This window comes from Myxine glutinosa, chromosome 9, assembly GCF_964187855.1.
Source record: "Myxine glutinosa chromosome 9, kmMyxGlut1.1, whole genome shotgun sequence".
Taxonomy (NCBI): Eukaryota; Metazoa; Chordata; class Myxini; order Myxiniformes; family Myxinidae; genus Myxine; species Myxine glutinosa.
Window position 1 is genome coordinate 68319678 of NC_136269.1, and position 18483 is coordinate 68338160.

Sequence of the window (18483 nt, forward strand, 5' to 3'; positions counted from 1 at the left end):
TGAAAGGCCCTCAGAAACAGCTCCATCGCGGGAGATACCAATGACTCGGAAAGCTTTGTATTCAACAGTGTGAAGCCGATCTAGGTGTGAGGCAGGAGCAACAGCCCAGAGGGGAGAGCAGTATTCCATCAAGCTGCGGATGAAAGCTTTGTATGTGGTAAAATCCTTGAAATCTTTGTCTGCCATTACACCCTCCATCCTCCATGCATTCACACCTCTGCCTCTGATTTACCATCCCTGGTCACAGTCCCTCCATCCCCAAATACTCAACCTATGTCCTCATCTGATCTCCCCCTCTAACCGGATATTCATTTTTTCTCTGCTACTCAACCCACATCACCTCCGTCTTTGCAATGCTCATCTTCAGCCAATGTTTCTCAAATGCCTTCTTCCTCCAGTGTAACTCCCCGCACTTCCTGCATCTCCCACCCACTCTCCAATGCAACAGCCAGATTGTCCACATACACCATTCTCCCCAAAATACCCCTCAGGTTCACCTACCGGCATACCAGCTCCATCACCATGACGAACATGAGTGAGCTGAAAGCGGTTCTCTGCCTCAAACAAATGTACACTCTGAAATCTTCCGACATTCGAGGACCAACCAAAACTCTTACCTTCATTCCCTTGTACATCCCTTCCACCAGCCTAACTTCTGCTTCCAGCACTTCCATCCATCTCAGTGTCGCCATCACCATCTCTCTCGGGAGAGTGTCATAGGCCTTCTCCAGGTCCACAAATCCCAATGAAATTTCACCTTGCACCTCCAACCTCTTCCCCACCAGCTGTCTCAGCATGAACATCCCATCTTTTGTTCTCCTACCCTTTTTAAACCTGTTACTCTTCCCCAATCTCCTCCTCCACACTCTTCCTTATCCTCCCATCCAGAATCCTCTCCAGCACCTTCATGGCATGAGTAAGGAGCCTAATGCCCCTGTACTTTGCCAGGTCTTGAACATCCCCCCCCCCCCCCTTCCCCTTCCATATCAGCACAATAAACTCTCTCCTCCAATCTTCGGGAATCAAACCCTCTCTCATACATACATTCAACAGCCTCTTCGTCTGACTCCGACATCTCCCGCTGCAATTATCTTGACACACGCCACATCACTGCCTAGCGCCCTTCCCATTTTCATCCTCTTCAATGCCGTCCGCACTTCCTCTTCCGTCATCTCTACCAACTCCACTTTCCCCTCCACGTAACTCGGTAGGCTCTAACTCGCTGTCGCTTCCTTCCCGGTTCAACAACTCTTTGAAATATCCTTCCCACCTCTTCAACACTGCGCCCCTTTCTGTCACTAGCCTCTCACCACCATCCTTAATCACTGCCACCCTCCGCCCCACACTTTAATTTCCTCGCTATCCTCCTCCCTGTCACGAGCTAATTAATAGATCATTTCCTCCCACCATCCTCTTCCAACTTGTTGTGCACCTCCTCTTCCATATCATTCCTCACCTTATCCACAGTTCTCTTGGCTGCTTTCTTCTTCTGCCCGTACAGGTGCAGCAACCCTGCATCCGGCTGCCTCCCTCTATCCTTTATCTTCTCGATACTCTTCCAAACCTCCTTTTCACCAACTGCCTTCGCTACTTCCTCCGTCAACCATACCTGGTTTCTATTCCCCGACGATGCACCCTTTCCTGAGATCCTTTCGCAATTCCCCGAAACGCCTCTCCGTACTTTTTTTTTTTTTTTTGTATTCAAGATCGAGGCTCGTGAAAGAGCTAACATTAATCACACAAACAGTCAAACCGACAGACAAAACACAAAAAACAAGGGGAGCGGCAGACAAGATGGGGAGAGAGGGGGAAGGACACAAAAACAACATTTGAGAGCAGGGACATCGGGAGAAATGTGGGAGGGGGAGGGCTTGGGGGGAGGAGGGAGAGGTATAAAACATATGAACACTGCAAGGACTCTGGGGTGAATTAGCGGGGGTAGAAAAGATCAACGTTTTGGATGGGGGAAGATAAGAGATGGTGGTGAACAGCTGTTTTAAAGACGTGGAGGGAGGAGTGGGATTGAAGGGAGTGGGGGAGTTTGTTCCAGAGGCGGGTGAAAAGGGGAATGAAAGAGTGAAGGTGAGCAGAGAGCCTAGATTTTGGCAGTTTAACCATAAGAGGGCAGATCTTGTGCGACCTGAAGGAATATTGGGGGGGGGGGGGGCAGAGCACAGAGAGGGCTGGGGGAGCGAGGCCGGAGAGGAGTCGGTAGAAGACAAAGACCACCAACCTGCCTGCGGTGAGTGAGTGAAAGGCCCTCGGAGTTAACTTCATCGCAGGAGATTCCAATGATTCTGAAAGCTTTGGTTTCAACAGCGTGAAGCCGAGCGAGGTGTGATGCAGGAGCACCAGCCCAGAGGGGGGAACAGTATTCCATTGAGCTGCAGATGAAAGCCTGGTATGTGGTGAGGAGCTCAGGTGTGCCAAGGAAGGACTTCGCACGACGGAGGATGCCCAGTCGATGACTGGCTTTGGAGGCCAGCTTGGAAATTTAGTTTTGCCAAGAAAGATCATGGCAGATAGTGAGACCCAAAAGCTTGAGCGACAGAGCTTCTTGGAGAGGATTGTTGAGAAAGTAGATGGGAGGGTTTTCCAGTCGGTCCTTTCGGAGAGACATTGTAAGAGTGTGAGATTTGTCAGGATTGAAAGACATGTTCCACTTGTTTGACCAGTCTGTGATTTTGTCCAGGTCTGCAGAGTGAGGAGGCTGCAGACTGCCGATCTGAGGGATGAGGAATGGAGCGGCAGATAGTGGAGTCATCAGCAAAGAGATAGAGAGGATTTTCCAGAGAGTCGGAGAGATCATTGATGAAGACCAGAAATAGCACAGGGCCCAGAACACTACCTTGGGGAACTCCAGCCAGAACAGGAAGGGGAGATGAGAGAAATCCATTCAGGGCCACACGTTGCCTACGACCAGAGAGGAAGTCCGCAAGCCATGAGTGGAGATTTCCATGGATACCATAGGAAGAGAGTTTGGTGAGCAGAGCTGGGTGCCAGACCGTATCGAAGGCACGTCATATGTCAAGTGAGACAGCTCCGATGTCCCGTTTGGCATTGAGGACCTCCATCCATTGTTGAGACAGCAGAAGCAACGTGTCCAGAGTAGAATGACCTGGTCTGAATCCAAATTGATGATCAGAGATCAAGCCATTGGAGAAGAGGAAGGATTTGATATCCGAAGCAATGATAGATTCCATGACTTTGCTGATAATTGGAAGCAGGCTGATTGGTCTGTAGTTGCAAGGATCTGTTTTTGCACATTTTTTGTGTAAAGCGGTTATGTTTGCTGATTTCCAAGATGCTGGCAGATGACCTTGAGCAAAAGAGAGGGTGAAAGGAACAGACAGAGGGTGAGATGGAGCGGCAGAGCAGGATGTTAGGACCCGTGGGCTGATGCCGTCTGGTCCAGTTGCAGAATCAGTCGAGGTTTGACAAAATCTTCTCCACCTTGTCGGGAGAGAAGGACACAGAGTCCAGGAGCAGTTGGGTTCGACTGGGAAAGGTGGGAACAGAAAGAGATGGGTTTGGGACACAAGATTTTGAGGCAAACACAGAGTTGAGGCATTCGGCTTTGTTACGTGCGGTGTCAACTGTGTAGCCATTTGAGGTAAGGGAGGGGATGGAGGGAGAACAAACACCAGAAACGTATTTGACCAGACGCCACCAGGATTTGGAGGAAGGAGACAGGTTTGAGAGTTCAATTTTGAGTGTGGAGAGATAGTGCTTCCTGGCACTCCTGAGGGTAGACACACACTTGTTTCGAGCTTGGTGGAAGGAACTGAGATTGCCTTCAGTTGGATTTGCCTTCCAAGAGGCAAAGGCAAGTTGTTTCAGGAAAACTGCCTCACCACAAGATTCAGTGTACCATGGACGAGAGGAAGGATAAGACAACTGAAGACGAGATGGGATAAATCTGTGCATGAGAGAGAGCATTTTGCTTTGGAAGAATTCCCAGGAAGAATTGATCTCAGAAGCAGTAGAGATGGGAGACCAGTCCAGGTGATTGATGGCTGCTTGCAGTCCGTGCCAGTCGGCCTGAGTGAAATGCCAGACTCGTCGGCGCTGACGAGGCTCTCTGAGAATGGCCAGGGAGATGTCCACTTTAACAAGCCCATGATCAGAAGAACCGATTGGAGCAGAAGAAGAGCAGCAGACATTTACAGGGAAGTTAGTCATAACCAAGTCCAGAAGAGAAGATACTCCATTGACTGAGATCCGGGTCGGGAAATTGACAGATTGTGTCAGTCCCAATGAGTCGCAGAAGTCGTTTGCTGAGGTGCCATGCCTGGTGAGAGATGAACCCACACCCAGCCAGCTGGCATGATGACAGTTGAAGTCGCCACATATGAGGAAGAGAGAGTTTGGATGAGTTGATAGAAGTTGGTCCATGTTGTCAGACAGCGAAATGTAAATGGAGTCATCACTGTTTGGAGGACGGTACTGAACACATATGAACAAAAGGTGGGAGCGGAGAGGAAACCGTAGCCAGAGGTACTCCTGGGGGTGGGGTGGAGAGAGGGCAGTGCAGGGAGAGTGAGGAAGAGAGTTTTTGATAAAGATAGCCACACCACCACCAGGACGAGGCTCAGGTCTATCATACCGGAGGAGGGAGTAACCAGGAAGAGATATTAAGGAATCAGAGACATCTTGAAGGAGGAAAGTTTCTGTTAAGCAGATCAAGTCTGGATTGTCAGAAGCAACCTGAATGGAGAGATCAATCAGGTTTGAGTGAAGGCCCCGGATGTTTGAGGTCCATACCGTTAATGAGGAGAGAGGGGGAGCATCGGGTGCAGGACAGGGGAGGGGAGGGGTAGGGTCAGATGAAGGATGAGAGGGGGAGGTAGGGAGAGCAGTTGATAGTGTGTCAGAGATTACAGAAGAGTTACAAGAAACGGAAGGATGAGGACGAAAGGTTCTTCCACTTATTCACCAAGTTGCTCATACCTGACCCTCACCCTCTTCTTGCATTCTACAGCGACATTTATCCTACATTTCCCCCACCTAAAAACTTTCCAACCCCTGCTCTTAACCTCCCTTCTTTGCTTCATACTCACCACAAACACCACAGGCTTGTGGCTGGGTGGTATGATGCTCTCCTGCCACTGCCTTACACAATCCTCACCCCTCCACAGCTGTTGCTTCCTTACCACCACCAAATCAAATCCATTCTATACTGCCCACTCTTATCGGTAATCTTATGGCTTTTCCGCTTTTGAAAGAATGAAACAGCCATGGCCATCCCATTCCTCACCACAAGCTGTTAAAGTTAAAGTCCCCTGCAATGCAAAGCATCACCTCCAGCTCAACCATTCCCATCATCCTCTCCAGTGCGTCCCTGAATTCCTGCTTCTCCGCCCTTCCCCTTTGTGCCACATATACCGACATAACACACACCATTTGCCTCTGCATCACCATCCATCCCATAACTATCCAACCCTCCAATCTTTCTACTATGACCACCTGCTTGCTGATCTCTTCTGATACAATAATTCCCACACCATCACTCCTTCCACCCCCACCTGTGTGCAACAGCTTGTATCCTCATACCAACCTTCTCCTTTCCATCTGGTATCCTGAACACAAAACACTTCCAACCTCCTCTGCATAATCTCCACCACCTCAAACACCCCATCCCCTCCATCGATCCCACATTCAAGCTACCTAGCCAAACTTCGTTTCTGAACCACTGCCTGCTTGGCAGAGCTAGTACCAGCTTGATTTGGGACGCTGAAGTCAATCAGCAGCGCTGCCTGAGCTGACCTGCTGGACCTGTTACCCAAGCCAGTTATCTTAACCCTGTGTGCACGCACACAATTCCATAATTATATACTCCACAACAACTCTATAATATGTATAACTTAAATAATATATATATATACTGTATATATATATTTTTTTTGACGTATACACGCCACCTTCATTTTCTTGCTTTTCACATATAACTGAAAAATAAATTGCTCACCTTCACTTTCTTCCTCTTCCTCTTCTGATACTTTCTTGGCTATCCGGCGCCGTCGCAGTCTGCGAGCTCGACTCGCATTGGCCCGAGCTCTGGCTCGACTGGCAGCTTTACCACTATATTCACCAGCATCAGAAGAAGCACCAGATGGTGCCGGACTGCTGCATCTGTATTCAGACTCTTCTTCCTCATCTGAAACCTCCAGATCCTCTGCATCACTCCCACTACATGAGGGGAAAAAAAATTTTTGTTTGAGTTAAGTTGAATGTTTTTATTTTGGACAACACAGTTTTTTCATATGTAGTATTCTAAAGCCAACTCTAAGTTGTTCTGAGGGCTTTAACAGTCAAACCACACTACTTGAGGGTCAATAATTCGCCAACTGATGTACAAGTGAAATTCCATTAGCAACACAGTAATTCTCTGGAGATGTAATATCGCAGCAATCCCTGGGATTGCACCAACCATCACTGGGATGCCAACACACTATAACCAGTGGGCCGACACAGTACCAACGACCATTTTACTCTATCCTGGTGACCTTCCTTGTAGATTTACCTGGGATTAAAACAAAACTCTTCATCATCACTGTTGTCTTCCAAACTGCTCTCACTCTCAAGAGCATTCAGCCGTCGTTTATGTTTCCGCCGTTTGACTACATTACCCAACATGCCCTTTCCCCATTCCTCTCCACCTTGTCCCTCCACTCCTTCACCCTCCCCCTCCCCCTCTGCTGTACAGCCTAACTGCTTGATCGACTCTTCTCCCGATGCAAGGATGGTAGACATATCCTTCCCTCGACGTGGGGTATGCGTTGTGCTGTGGCGCCCATAAGCAGAAAAGTTCTCAATGTCCTTGCCCCTTCCTGCACCTGTGAGAATGCAAGAACAAGTTCAAATCAAAGTCAATAGGAAGGAGAAAGATTAATTTCTGAAAAAATTGCCATTTGGTCAGGTAAGAATGAACACAAGATAAGAAGAAAAAAAAAATGGGATGATCAAGCTTGAACCAACCCTGTAGTCCTCCCATCGCATCCTGGATAGCTTCATGAATAGCTTCATCAAACTCCACATAGCGATAGCTGATGGCCCTGCGCTGGCGACCTGAGCGTCGCTCTGTCTGCAGCTCCAAATCACCTTCAGTCACGACAACTTCTCCTCCATTTTCTTGCTCTTTATGTTCTCCATCTTGCCCAGATTCTGCCTTTTTTAACTTCTGCACCACATCCAAACTTACTACTTCTGCATCTGCCTCATTTCCTTCCTCCACAACCTCCGCCTCCATTATCTCCTCCTCCTCTTGCTTCTCTTCCTCCTCTTGCGCCTGTAGCACAAACCAACAGCACAACTTTATCGCACAACCATCTTTCAAATATACCTGCATAATTGTGAATCAAAAACATTTATAACCAAAGTACGAGAAAAGATGCACTATATTAGACCAATTGTGTACAAACGACGGGATTTTACACTCCAAGTCTGGGAGGTCGGTTGGTCGAACCCCAGCCGAATCAAATAAAATATTTTAAAAAGAGTTTGTCCTACTTCCTTACTGGACACTCAGCATTTAAAAATGATAGAGCATGGAAAAGCAACCAACCAACTTCCTCCTCCACATGGATGGTTAGCATCCATGGGGAGGAAGAAATTCACCTTTGATTGCCCCGCTAAGTACAGTATGGAGAGAGAAGCGATGTCATATAAATGACGTCACTTGTACGCGGAATGGACTGGAAAGTGAGGTCACTTCCCCCCACCCCCCCCCCCCCCCCCACTCGCCCTCCCCGAAGTTCAGCGGCTGTGTTAGCATGACAATAAGGTCTGAAGCCACATTTAACAATACACGGAATTTCTGTGGGTTCCCGCTGTTAAACTGTTAAAGGACATTCTCTGCAAACTCCCTAAATGTTCCACACTCTATTAGGAATGAATTCCCTTACAACATCCCAGTGGAACAAGGTTATCTGTGAGTATATACGAGGGCCGTACCAAAAGTCAAGAACATAAGTGGATTCCACGCTTTTGTGCCAAATATGGTAGAACACGAGATATTGGCGACATCTATCCACTCCAATATAAACACAGGCTCGACGCATGCACAACAATGATGTTTCCAAAATGCGTTGACAAAATGGCTGTCAATGACATATCGTTCAACGTGCAGCGATCGATTTCCTCGTGAAGGAGAACAACTCGGTGGCAGATATCTACGGACGATTGAGTTAAGTGCACCGAGATGCCTGAATGGGTGCTAGCAGTATCACAAGGTGGGTGAATCATTTCAAAAACGGAAATATGGACTTTGCTGATCAGCCACGCTGCAGTCGGCAGAAAAGCCAGATGATTGAACGCAATGAGCAGAAGGTTAATATGCTCATCCGTGAGGACCGAAGGGTGACGGAAAGGGATATCGCTGCACAGTTTGACATTGGACACTATGCCGCATAAGAGATGATAGTGACCTTGAGATATCGGAAAGTTTGTTCCCGTTAGGTTCCTAGTTTGCTTATTGAGGAACACAAAAATACTCACATGGATGCGTCATCAACAATTGCTTCGAAGACATGCTGCTGAGGGCGATGCCTTCCTGTTCCGTATCGTGACTGGTGATGAAAGCTGGTTCCACCATTTCGACCCAGAAACGAAGTAGCAAAGCATGGAACGGCATCACTCCACATCTCCAAAATAGAAGTCCAAAAGAGTACCCTCTGGTGGCAAAGTTATGGAAACGCTCTTCTAGGATGCCGAGGGATGCATACTGGTTGATTTTCCTGCCCAAAGGAGAAAACATCAATGCAGCTCGCTACGTTCAGATGTTCAGGAAACTGAAACGTGCACTCCAGGAAAAGTGATGAAAAAAGCCGATGAAAAAAAGCTGTCATCTCTCAACATGACAACGCTAGACCTCATGCTGCATGTGTGACATTGGAGGAAATCTCAAAATATAACTGGGAAGGGCTGCTTCCCCCACCATACAGTCCGGACTTGGCCCCTCAGACCACCATCTGTTCGGCCCCTTGAAAGCTAGATCACACGTGAGGTCAGCACGATGAAAAAGATGAGGCAGTCCATCCACAGCTGATAGCTGTGTGTAGCTGGTTGCAAAGTGTTGGAATGGACATCTACAACAGTGGGATCTTTAAGCTGGTACAGTGCTGGCAGAAATGTGTGGATCATTGGAGATTTTGTAGAAAAGTAAAGTGGTATGTCCAGTTACTATTGACAATATCAGTTTTCTTACATGTACGTACAATACATATACTCGTGACTTTTGGTAAGGCCTGTATATGTATGTGTATGCGAATCAAGGCACCTCCTGGCTTTAATGGTGAGCACCAGCCATGGATTATGTCTCACACGGTAGAAACCACATAATCCGCAAGGAACCAACAGCCTGTCTGCCACCCAGACCATTGTTCCTGCCAGTGCAAACCAAAACCAGGGGGTGCGGTGCGATCGGCGGAGATAACAATCAACGACATACAGCGTGGAGTGCTGTCCCGATCTCCTGTGGACCGAAGTCCTAGACCAAAGCATCACCTCCATCCCGGAGGCCTCAGCCACTCGGTTGATAGACAGAGATTTCATTATTTTGTCCCCATTGGCTAAACATCAAGCAGAGCCGCCAATCCGGATTTCGGGCTTATTTTCCCTCATCAAGCCGGCATACTGCAAAAAAAATCTAACCAATGCATTCCAATGCTTAAAAATCTAACTAACCAACACTGCATTCTTAAGGAAAAGAGAATCACCATGACATTGCATTGAAAAATCCATTTTATGATGGCAATGAATACCTAACAGGCTCTTGAGGAGGATAAACGTCAAGTAAAGTACAGAGATTTCCATTGACTGATATACAACGTCCGTAGTTCATAATCGTAGAATGCACAAGTTGACTTATGTCGCTAACCTTCTTCCATCTCATCTTCACTTTCCTCCACATCATCCTCAATAGCATCAGCCACTTGTACATCGGACATGTTGCTACAAGCATCCTTGGAAGATTCACAGAGCCACAATTCTGTACAAGGCATCTCATTGGCTTTGGCTTTGCATGGGCATCTGGTGGTGCATTTGCTTGCTTTGCAACGACGCTTGACTCGACAAATCAGACTATCTGGAACTATTGGGACTTGGAAGCAAATGGGTATGAACTGACGGTCCACAAGTTGCCAACCTAAGTTATTAACATCTAGGACAATGGGATTGATTTCCATGGCATGAGCCAAGACATAGGGCAGCATTGTGGGCTTGGAGTATGTGTTGTTTCCAAGTTCCGGAGGTTGGGGGAAGCCATTGAATGTCTGAATCCTTCATGAGTATCTCGAACTCCCTCGATCTAATGTCTATTACAGATGTTGATGGTTCAACCTTTGTGCTGTATACCCCACAAAGGAATTATACAAGCATTTCTTCAGGTAACTCTGTTGATCTTCCTAATTCAGCAAACGCATCCAAGACTTCAATGTCAGCCTTCATGAAATGGGCAAAGAATGTGGCCTTCGAGTAATTATGGATTTGGCCAGTCTGATCAGATCCTGTTGATGCATGAAAACCCAATAAAGCCTTTACTTGCTGTTCTTCAAGGGCATCCCATATTGGCTTCAATTGTATGAATATTATATTCCCCACACCCCACCCACCTCATTTCCCATTACCAGTCTCGGTTTGGACCGAGATTATTCAAATAGTACAGAGCCAAGATGAGGATGTCTATATCTTGGGCATATGTGGATCTCGCCTTCAGGGTCCATTTGCAGCAGAGATGCACAGAGAATGATCTTTGTGTCAGCTTCTCGCTGGGTGCCAACTTCAGTATTGAATGTTGGAGATTTGTTGTAGTTCACTGCTTTCCTTGACAGTCATAATTGAAGACCGACACAGTTTGACGTGTTTGTCTGACAGATAAATTGTCAAATTGTCCTTCGTTTCCCTACTTTTCAGGAAGGTGTCTGCATCGTTGATTGAAGTGGAGTCCGTAGTTTCCTGTCTCCTTGATAGCTTTTCCTTAGATTTCTTACTCATCAGGAAGTCAGTCTTTCAGGGTATGCTTGGCTTCATCATCACAGCCAAACAAATTAGACTCATCCAAAACATTATTCAGCTTGCCTGCCTATGGCTTTTTCATGCCTACTGGGCGTTGAGGGGATGAGAGGAAATGATGTTTTGTTCTTGACCTTTTGGAATACTCGTTGAAAAGTCTTCGAAGTTCTGGAGCAGACAAACAATACTCCATCATTGCATTAGGGCAAGTAGTGATGATGGGCAAGATGCCACAGAGCATTTCCCCCTTTCAGATCACAGTTCACACGTTCTTGGGCATGAAGCAGGCCTATTGCTGTAAAAGGGACGGCACTTTTCTGGACAACAAAATGACCCCTCATGAATTACTCCCAGGTTTCAGGATCAGATTGTTCCAAGGAGTACATTCTGGCAATGTACTCTGGTCACAGCACTGTGCATAATCTGTCCTATTATAAGCATGGAAATAGACAGAGTTCTTCAATGATGAGGGATAGGATCCAATTCCGCTAATGTATGGCCGTTTGAAAGCAAAGGAGGCACATCACTTGCTCCATATATTGACGAGACCATTGATAAACTGGAAATTATTGATGCTCCTTGTCAAATCTTTCTACCTCTTCCTGGAGATGTTCAGAATTTAGCATATCGAGAACATCTTGAAATTTTGCACCAGTTAGGGGTTTCTACACCAGCACTGATTGCAGTTAATTTATCTTCAATCTACCTTAATCGAGTTGTATTGCACTTAGAGAATGCTGTGATCAATTTGTCAAACATAACCTGGAGACTTATCTCATGGGCCTCTACACCCCCTTCTGTAGTGTTTACCAGCAATCATTTATGTGACCGTAACTGAGCTGTAGGCCTCAGCATCTGCCCATGCCAAATCGAGCCCACTACCTTGAACAGTTATACCTAGACATCCAAGTGCGCAAAGACCAATGTGATAAGCACCAGGAGTGAATATCCAAAGGTCCTTGAAATAGCTGACTAGGTATTCCAACTTGATGGCACCCTTATACAAATCCATGTCCAGAGCAACACCAGGTTTCACATTTGGTTCAGCTACCAGATTACCATTACTAACCTGATATAGTGTCCCATTCATATGCAGGAGCATTGATGGGAAGAGTATAGACATTATCAATACTATTAGTGGCGGAAGCACATTGGGAATTAAATGCAGACCAGACTGGAATAGTTCATTCATTCATTCATTCACTGGAATAGTCTTCACCCGATCTTCCTCAAGATCACCAATGCTTTGATTAGGGTTTTTGGGCCGATGAATGAACCTTAACAAAAGCCATGCAGTGTCTGACACCTTGACTTTTTCAATCTCCTCATGATTTTTCTTTTCCTCGTTAAAGTTATGTTAAGTCGTGGTATAAGCAACAATATAGCTTTATTGTTGAGACATCAACAGGCAGATGGATTTCATGGTTATACGTCTTCGTACGTGATGTCACGTCTGGTATAGAACGGAATCCTAATCCTATAGGATGTTGTAGAATGGAATCCTAAGCCAGAACTGAATCCCACAGTTCATAATATTCATACCTTGGACATTAAAGTTTTGGGCTTCTTTTTATCGCAGACTTGATGATATCAACCACTGTTGGTGGAACTTCTTCCTTGAATTCAGTTGGATCCTCATCCATATCCTCAGGCTCCATTGCCAGACTTTCAAGGCCTGTGCACGATTCTTCAGCTTAAGTAACGTTTTCTTGGTAGATAGCAAGGGCCGTTCCATGAAAGGTATTCTTGCCATCTGGTGTGTTGACTTGGGCATCTATATTGTCAACTGATCCAGAAACTCTTTTGCCTCTCTTAAGACCTCTTGGAATGTAAACACCATATTTCATCATTCTTTCATTCTTTTACGGGTAGAATGAGTTATTTTCTTCAACGTTTTTTTTTTTTTTTTACATATTGTTGTGGATATGAGAATTGTGTTTTTTTTTATTGTGGTAAAATGTCACCCTCCTTCCTCCAGTTGTTGTGTATAAAGGTCAAAGGGCGTCCCTTAGTTAGGTCATATACAATCACGTAGCCAAATCATAGATCTCCCTGTTCAGTAGTTATCTCCTTATTGTGTGTATTAGATTAAGGCCGTGTCTTCCATTAATTGACACTCCATTGCACCGAATCCAGACAAGGTAGTATCCCCTTTCAATTTCCCCAGAACCTCCATTGGATTCCCCTTTCCTCAATTGCCAACTGCATTGAGCGGTTCGCTGAATTCTGCTGCAGCTGTGGGTTGTTGTTTTCGCTGCAAGACTCCATTAGCCACGAGGTCATCTCGGAGCCGAAGGTGGGAGGAGTCGGCCCAGCGCCGGGAACAAGGCATGGCCTTGCCAACGCCTCCTCTAAGGGCGGGATCGGTGAGCCCTCGCGACCAATCAGGGCCGAGGCGACCTCACCGATGGGCGTGTCCTGGAGGCCGGCGGCTTGATCGCCTGAGGGAGATATAAGCGCGCGCGGAAGTCTTGGAAGAGTTGCGTCAGATGCGTGACCCAGCTGATTTCTGCAGAGAGCCGCTTCAACCAGCCCCGTTTCAACCAGCCGCGTGAAGCCCTGACGGGGCAGCGAGTGACCCTGCCGGTGTGCGGTGTAAAGCCGAATACAAGGAGCTGCCGGCTCCTCGCTTCCCGCCCGGAGTGGACCTGCTCGCTGTGCTCTGTGATTCCACCTGCTCATCCCTCCAAACCATTCCTGCCATTCCATCCTTTTGTGTACGTGAGTTTGTTTTGTGTGTTCTGTCCTGGGTTATAAGTAAGTCTGTATAAGCTAGAAATTGCACTGTGTCCTTCTGGTCCGTCCCCCTTTCTACATTATTTTATTATCCTTCCTTCTTCCTTGGTTTCTTTCATTGTGTAAATAGTAATAATAAATAATAGTATTTTCAACCTTTTGCCTTTGTCTTCTTCTTCTTCACATCCGTCGTCTTTGTCTTTTCCCCATTGAATACCTGTGGCCCGATTTGGCCAACGTTTGAGAATCGGGTCTAGTTTTTGTTAACGGTTCGTGCCGCGGCTGCCATCCGCTCGGCAAATTAACATCTTATCCGCGGTCGCGAACGAAGCTGCTCACCTGCCTCTGGAGGGGTAGGGACCACGTCGGTCAGTCACAAACGAGGGGACTAATCCCCCCCCCCCCCCCCCCCCTCGAGAAGGGATCCGAGGCCGACGTTGGGTTCCGTAACAATATGTTGTATGTTGCTCCTCCAGATTGTTCCAAGACCTTGATAAACTTCAGGCTTCGGAAATTGTCGTAACTATGGACAGCTAAATCAAGTGTGTAGGGATAGGCACAGGTATTCTGAAAGTATGGTGTCTTGGCATCATAAGTAACCTGTCTTCTTGTTTTGTACCTTTTTAGAAATCTGTCCGCTAGCATGTAGCATTCAATTTCTAATGTTAACCGCCTTTCATCCGATTTTGGCCAAACACTACAATTAATGATCCATCTTATGCGTGTCACCAAATCCTTTGGATAGTAGTTATTGTCATTAGCTGCTAAGAATCCCTCAAATTCCCAAGGAACTTCCTTTCTCACAACATTGATCTGAGCTCTAACTTGTTGGCACCATTTGAATACACGTTTTAGTAGATCACCATCTGTCTTCTCTACCGCGTGGCTTATGGCATTTCTTGCAGATTTATCTGAAAGCACTGCGCCGGGTTTATTAACCCGAGATGGTCTTAGACATGTAATATTTCGCAAACATTCCTGCAGTTGTTTCTTCAGCTATCTTCTAGTAATTGCTTTGTCTTGAACATTGTGTTCCCTCATTTTTAATGCATAGATCGGCTCAACTTCATCCATATACATTTTTACCCTCGCCAGAGGAGAGGGTATTGCATTTGAGTCATTTGTCTGTTTGTCCACACAGAATAAATATGATTTTCTCTGCAACCGTTGGTCCGATTGACAGGAAATTTTCACCATACGTGCAACTCCACCTGAACAATTGTTTTATGATAATTATGATGTCATACACTACCAGTCAAAAGTTTTAGAACACCTCAATTTTTCCAGTTGTTATTGAAATTTATGCAGTTTAATGTCTCAATGTACTCTGAAATTAAGCATAGAACAAATAAACAATTGGAGATAAAAAAAGAAATCATAGAATCATTTTGTTTAACAAAATTTAATTTAACTTTTTGACTCAGCAAAGCAGCCACCTTTTGCAGACATAACCGGCCGAACACACTCGCGGCATTCTTTCTGCAATGGAAATCAAATATTGTTCGGGAAGTTCTTCCCAACACTGTTGCAGAAGTTCCCACAAATGTGTTGCACTTGTAGGTTGCTTTGCTTTCACCCTTCTGTCCAGTTCATCCCAAACCAGCTCGATGGGGTTTAAGTCTGGAGACTGTGGAGGAGTCTTCCGGTTCACCAGACATTGTTGTGGAGGAGTCTTTTGGTTCACAATACATTGTTGTGGAGGAGTCTTCCGTTCATAAGACGTTGTTGTGGAGGAGTCTTCTGGTTCACAAGACGTTGTTGTAGAGGAGTCTTCCGGTTCGCAAGACGTTGTTGTGTAGGAGTCTTCCGGTTCACAAGACGTTGTTGTGGAGGAGTCTTCTAGTTCACAAGACGCAAGATTTGAAGCCTACAGTCTTGTTCTTTTCCTCAAAGGTAGTTTTGACATAGCCTGGAGGTATGTTTAGGGTCATTATCTTGCTGTAAAATCTACCACTGACCGACTAGGCATATACCAGAGGGTATTGCATGGCGTTGCAAAATGCTGTGGTAGCCCTTTTGGTTCAGGGTGCCAGTCACTCTGTGCAAGTCGCCGACTCTGGAACCAGCAAAAGAGCCCCAGACCATCACGCTACCTCCTCCATGTTTGACAGTTGGTGTCACACACTAAGGAACCATCCTTTCGCCGACTCGACGGCGTACAAAAACCCTGCGTGATGAACCAAAGATTTCAAATTTTGATTCATCGGGCCATAAGACCTTCTTCCAGTCTTCAGTAGTCCACCGGCAGTGCTTCATGGCCCAGGCAAGCCTCTTTTTCTTATTTTGCCATCTTAGCAATGGCTTTCTTACTGCCACTCGACCTGTCAAACCTGCAGCTCGAAGTCTTATTTTCACAGTTGAAACTGAGACTTGCTTACTTCCACCAGTCTTAAGCTGTGCTTGAAGCTGTTGTCCTGTGAGCCACCTATCACGCAAGCTGTTGACTCTCAGAAACTTGTCTTCTGATTCTGTTGTGGCTTTGGGTCTGCCAGACCTCTTCCTGTCAGAGTTTCCTCCAGTTTCCAATATACCACTTCCTGCAGTGCAATATTGTCCAAATAATGCTTCAGAGGGTGTAATGATAGTCTGTTCCAATACTGCTTTTATGCAGACAGGGGGTTTGTAATCAAGTAATCAGCAGAAGTTGGGACACCTGTAGGAATTGTTTGCATCAACTTTCAAGGCTTAATTTACTTACATTGCTGCAGAACAGCTGTGAGATGTTAATCCATTACTTGTTCCCTGAAGGCCTTTTTTTTTTTACAATATAACTGTGCAATTTACATTGCAATATAACTGTGCAAATACATCCCGTGACAAACTGTGCAATTTACATTATTTTCCCGTTTTTGCCTACCTAACCTTTTTTTTTTTTAACCTCGATCAGTATACTGCTTACCTTTGTACCATTTCAGGTTATTCACTGGACATTAAACTGCGTACATTTCAATAAAAACTAACAATTGAGGTGTTCTAAAACTTTTGACCGGAAGTGTAGGTCACGTGGTTCGGCCGCCATCTTGGAAAACCGAAAAAATTGCACCTCTATATCTCCGAAAGCGCTGAATAGAAAAAAAATTGAGACATGGCTCATTGTAAAGAACTCTCCATGGGGAATAAAATATGTTATGATGATGTCATAGGTGCCTCCATTATGACGTCATAATTCAACAAGTAAAAAACTTCATCCGATCAAGATGAAATTTGTTGATCGTCATCTAGGGATAAATTGGCGGCGAAAAAAATAATGATGATGTCATCGGTCACGTGGTTCGGCCGCCATATTTGTTTTAACACAAAAGCCTTAAAAACCACGAGGAAAAAACATGTCCTGGGAAGGGTCTGCAATCTCTGATTGCTCTTTCTTGTTGCTTCATGTAATCCTTCTCCCATGCCATTTCATTGATAAATAAATGTACCTGGTCTCGGGGTTGGAGTCTGCTCGTTGTGGTGATCTCATTTGGTAATTTTGGTATGGTTAGATGAGCTGGCTCAACCCTGCTCAGAGCTCGTGATCTGCGGTGTTGGCCCGATTAGGAAGATAATGAGCGCCTATTGGCGCATCACTTGGTTAAAGTTAATTGCACGGTCCCAATGAGTATTGCAACGTGACAAATAGGTCCGTGAACTTGCTCGGGGCTGTCAACTTATCTGGCAGTTGCGGTTATTTTGACGCAACCCACGGAACTCGAACCGGGCTCCCGTACCGATCCCGCAGCTGCTATAAATATATAAATATGCATATACACCTCGTAGCTTTTGTGGTGCGTCTCTTGTGAGCATCTCATCAATCTCATTTGAAAACTTTTTTGCACACCCTATGTAAGATGATGTACCTTCTCTGCAGTGATGAGATATTCCAAACTGGCAGCTGTGTGCACAAATTTCTCTTTCCTAAATGGGTTGGGGTTATAGGAGAAAAAGGAACAACTTAAGATTGGCTCAATGTTAAATAAGTCAAATAGAAAATTCACAAGAATGTACAAGAGGCAAAGAAAACAAAAATATAATTTCCAGGTGATTGAAAGATATACAAAGCAAATGTTTAGATGAATCTAAAAATGAGATCTGAAGACATTTGCATCAGGCAAAACTACAGATCTGCAAAATGCTTTCAGTGCAGTGTGCCAGGCAGGATACACACATACACAAGAAGTATAGACAATAAAAGCATAGACAAATAATTTTATAGAGAAGGGTTAGTGAAAGATTTTTCAAAAAGCAAAGTTCCTTTGAATTGGTTGTTTTCATTTTGAGGTCAGTTTGGGGTTAGACGATTCAGCTAATAAATAATCAGAGAAAATAAATACATCCCACAGACAAAATCTCCGCAAGCAGGTAATTACGAGAGATATGGGGTTATTTTTCTGAAGCAAAGAAAGACTTATTTAACTTTAAGAACTGGTCTATCATGGTTTGCCAAACATCTGCACCACCACCTCTGTGGCCCATTTGTCATGACAGTGAAACAAGGTTGGCTGAAGAATGGTAATTCGGTTATGTTAGAGATACTAGCATTTTAGAGGGAGCATTACAGAGACTTTTGCAGAAAATAGTGTTGGTTGCATGATTTGAGAAGTTAAGCCAGCCTAGATTGTAGAGAACTGCACATCATGCGTTTAGAGTTGGAAAAGCATCAGAATGCACTTGTGATATCAGCAGAATCAGGGTATCCAATGTTTAGCGAATAGGAAGCAAACACCATGTAAACTGCTAGTTCGCCAGAGAGGGGGGGAA

The 18483-nt window shown here is 45.4% G+C and overlaps 1 protein-coding gene across 3 annotated transcripts in view; it reads right to left on the bottom strand.

The window, feature by feature from the left end:
• Positions 1–18483, bottom strand: part of LOC137435341 (uncharacterized) — a 103782-nt gene that overhangs the window by 14914 nt on the left and 70385 nt on the right. For all 3 annotated transcript variants that reach the window (XM_068129034.2, XM_068129035.2, XM_078784420.1), the window contains 4 exons: positions 17583–17640; positions 6979–7288; positions 6524–6836; positions 5969–6189 (listed from right to left, as the gene is read on the bottom strand). In XM_068129034.2, the coding sequence (XP_067985135.2) occupies positions 5969–6189; positions 6524–6836; positions 6979–7288; positions 17583–17640 (902 nt within the window). The remainder of the gene's footprint in view (positions 1–5968; positions 6190–6523; positions 6837–6978; positions 7289–17582; positions 17641–18483) is intronic.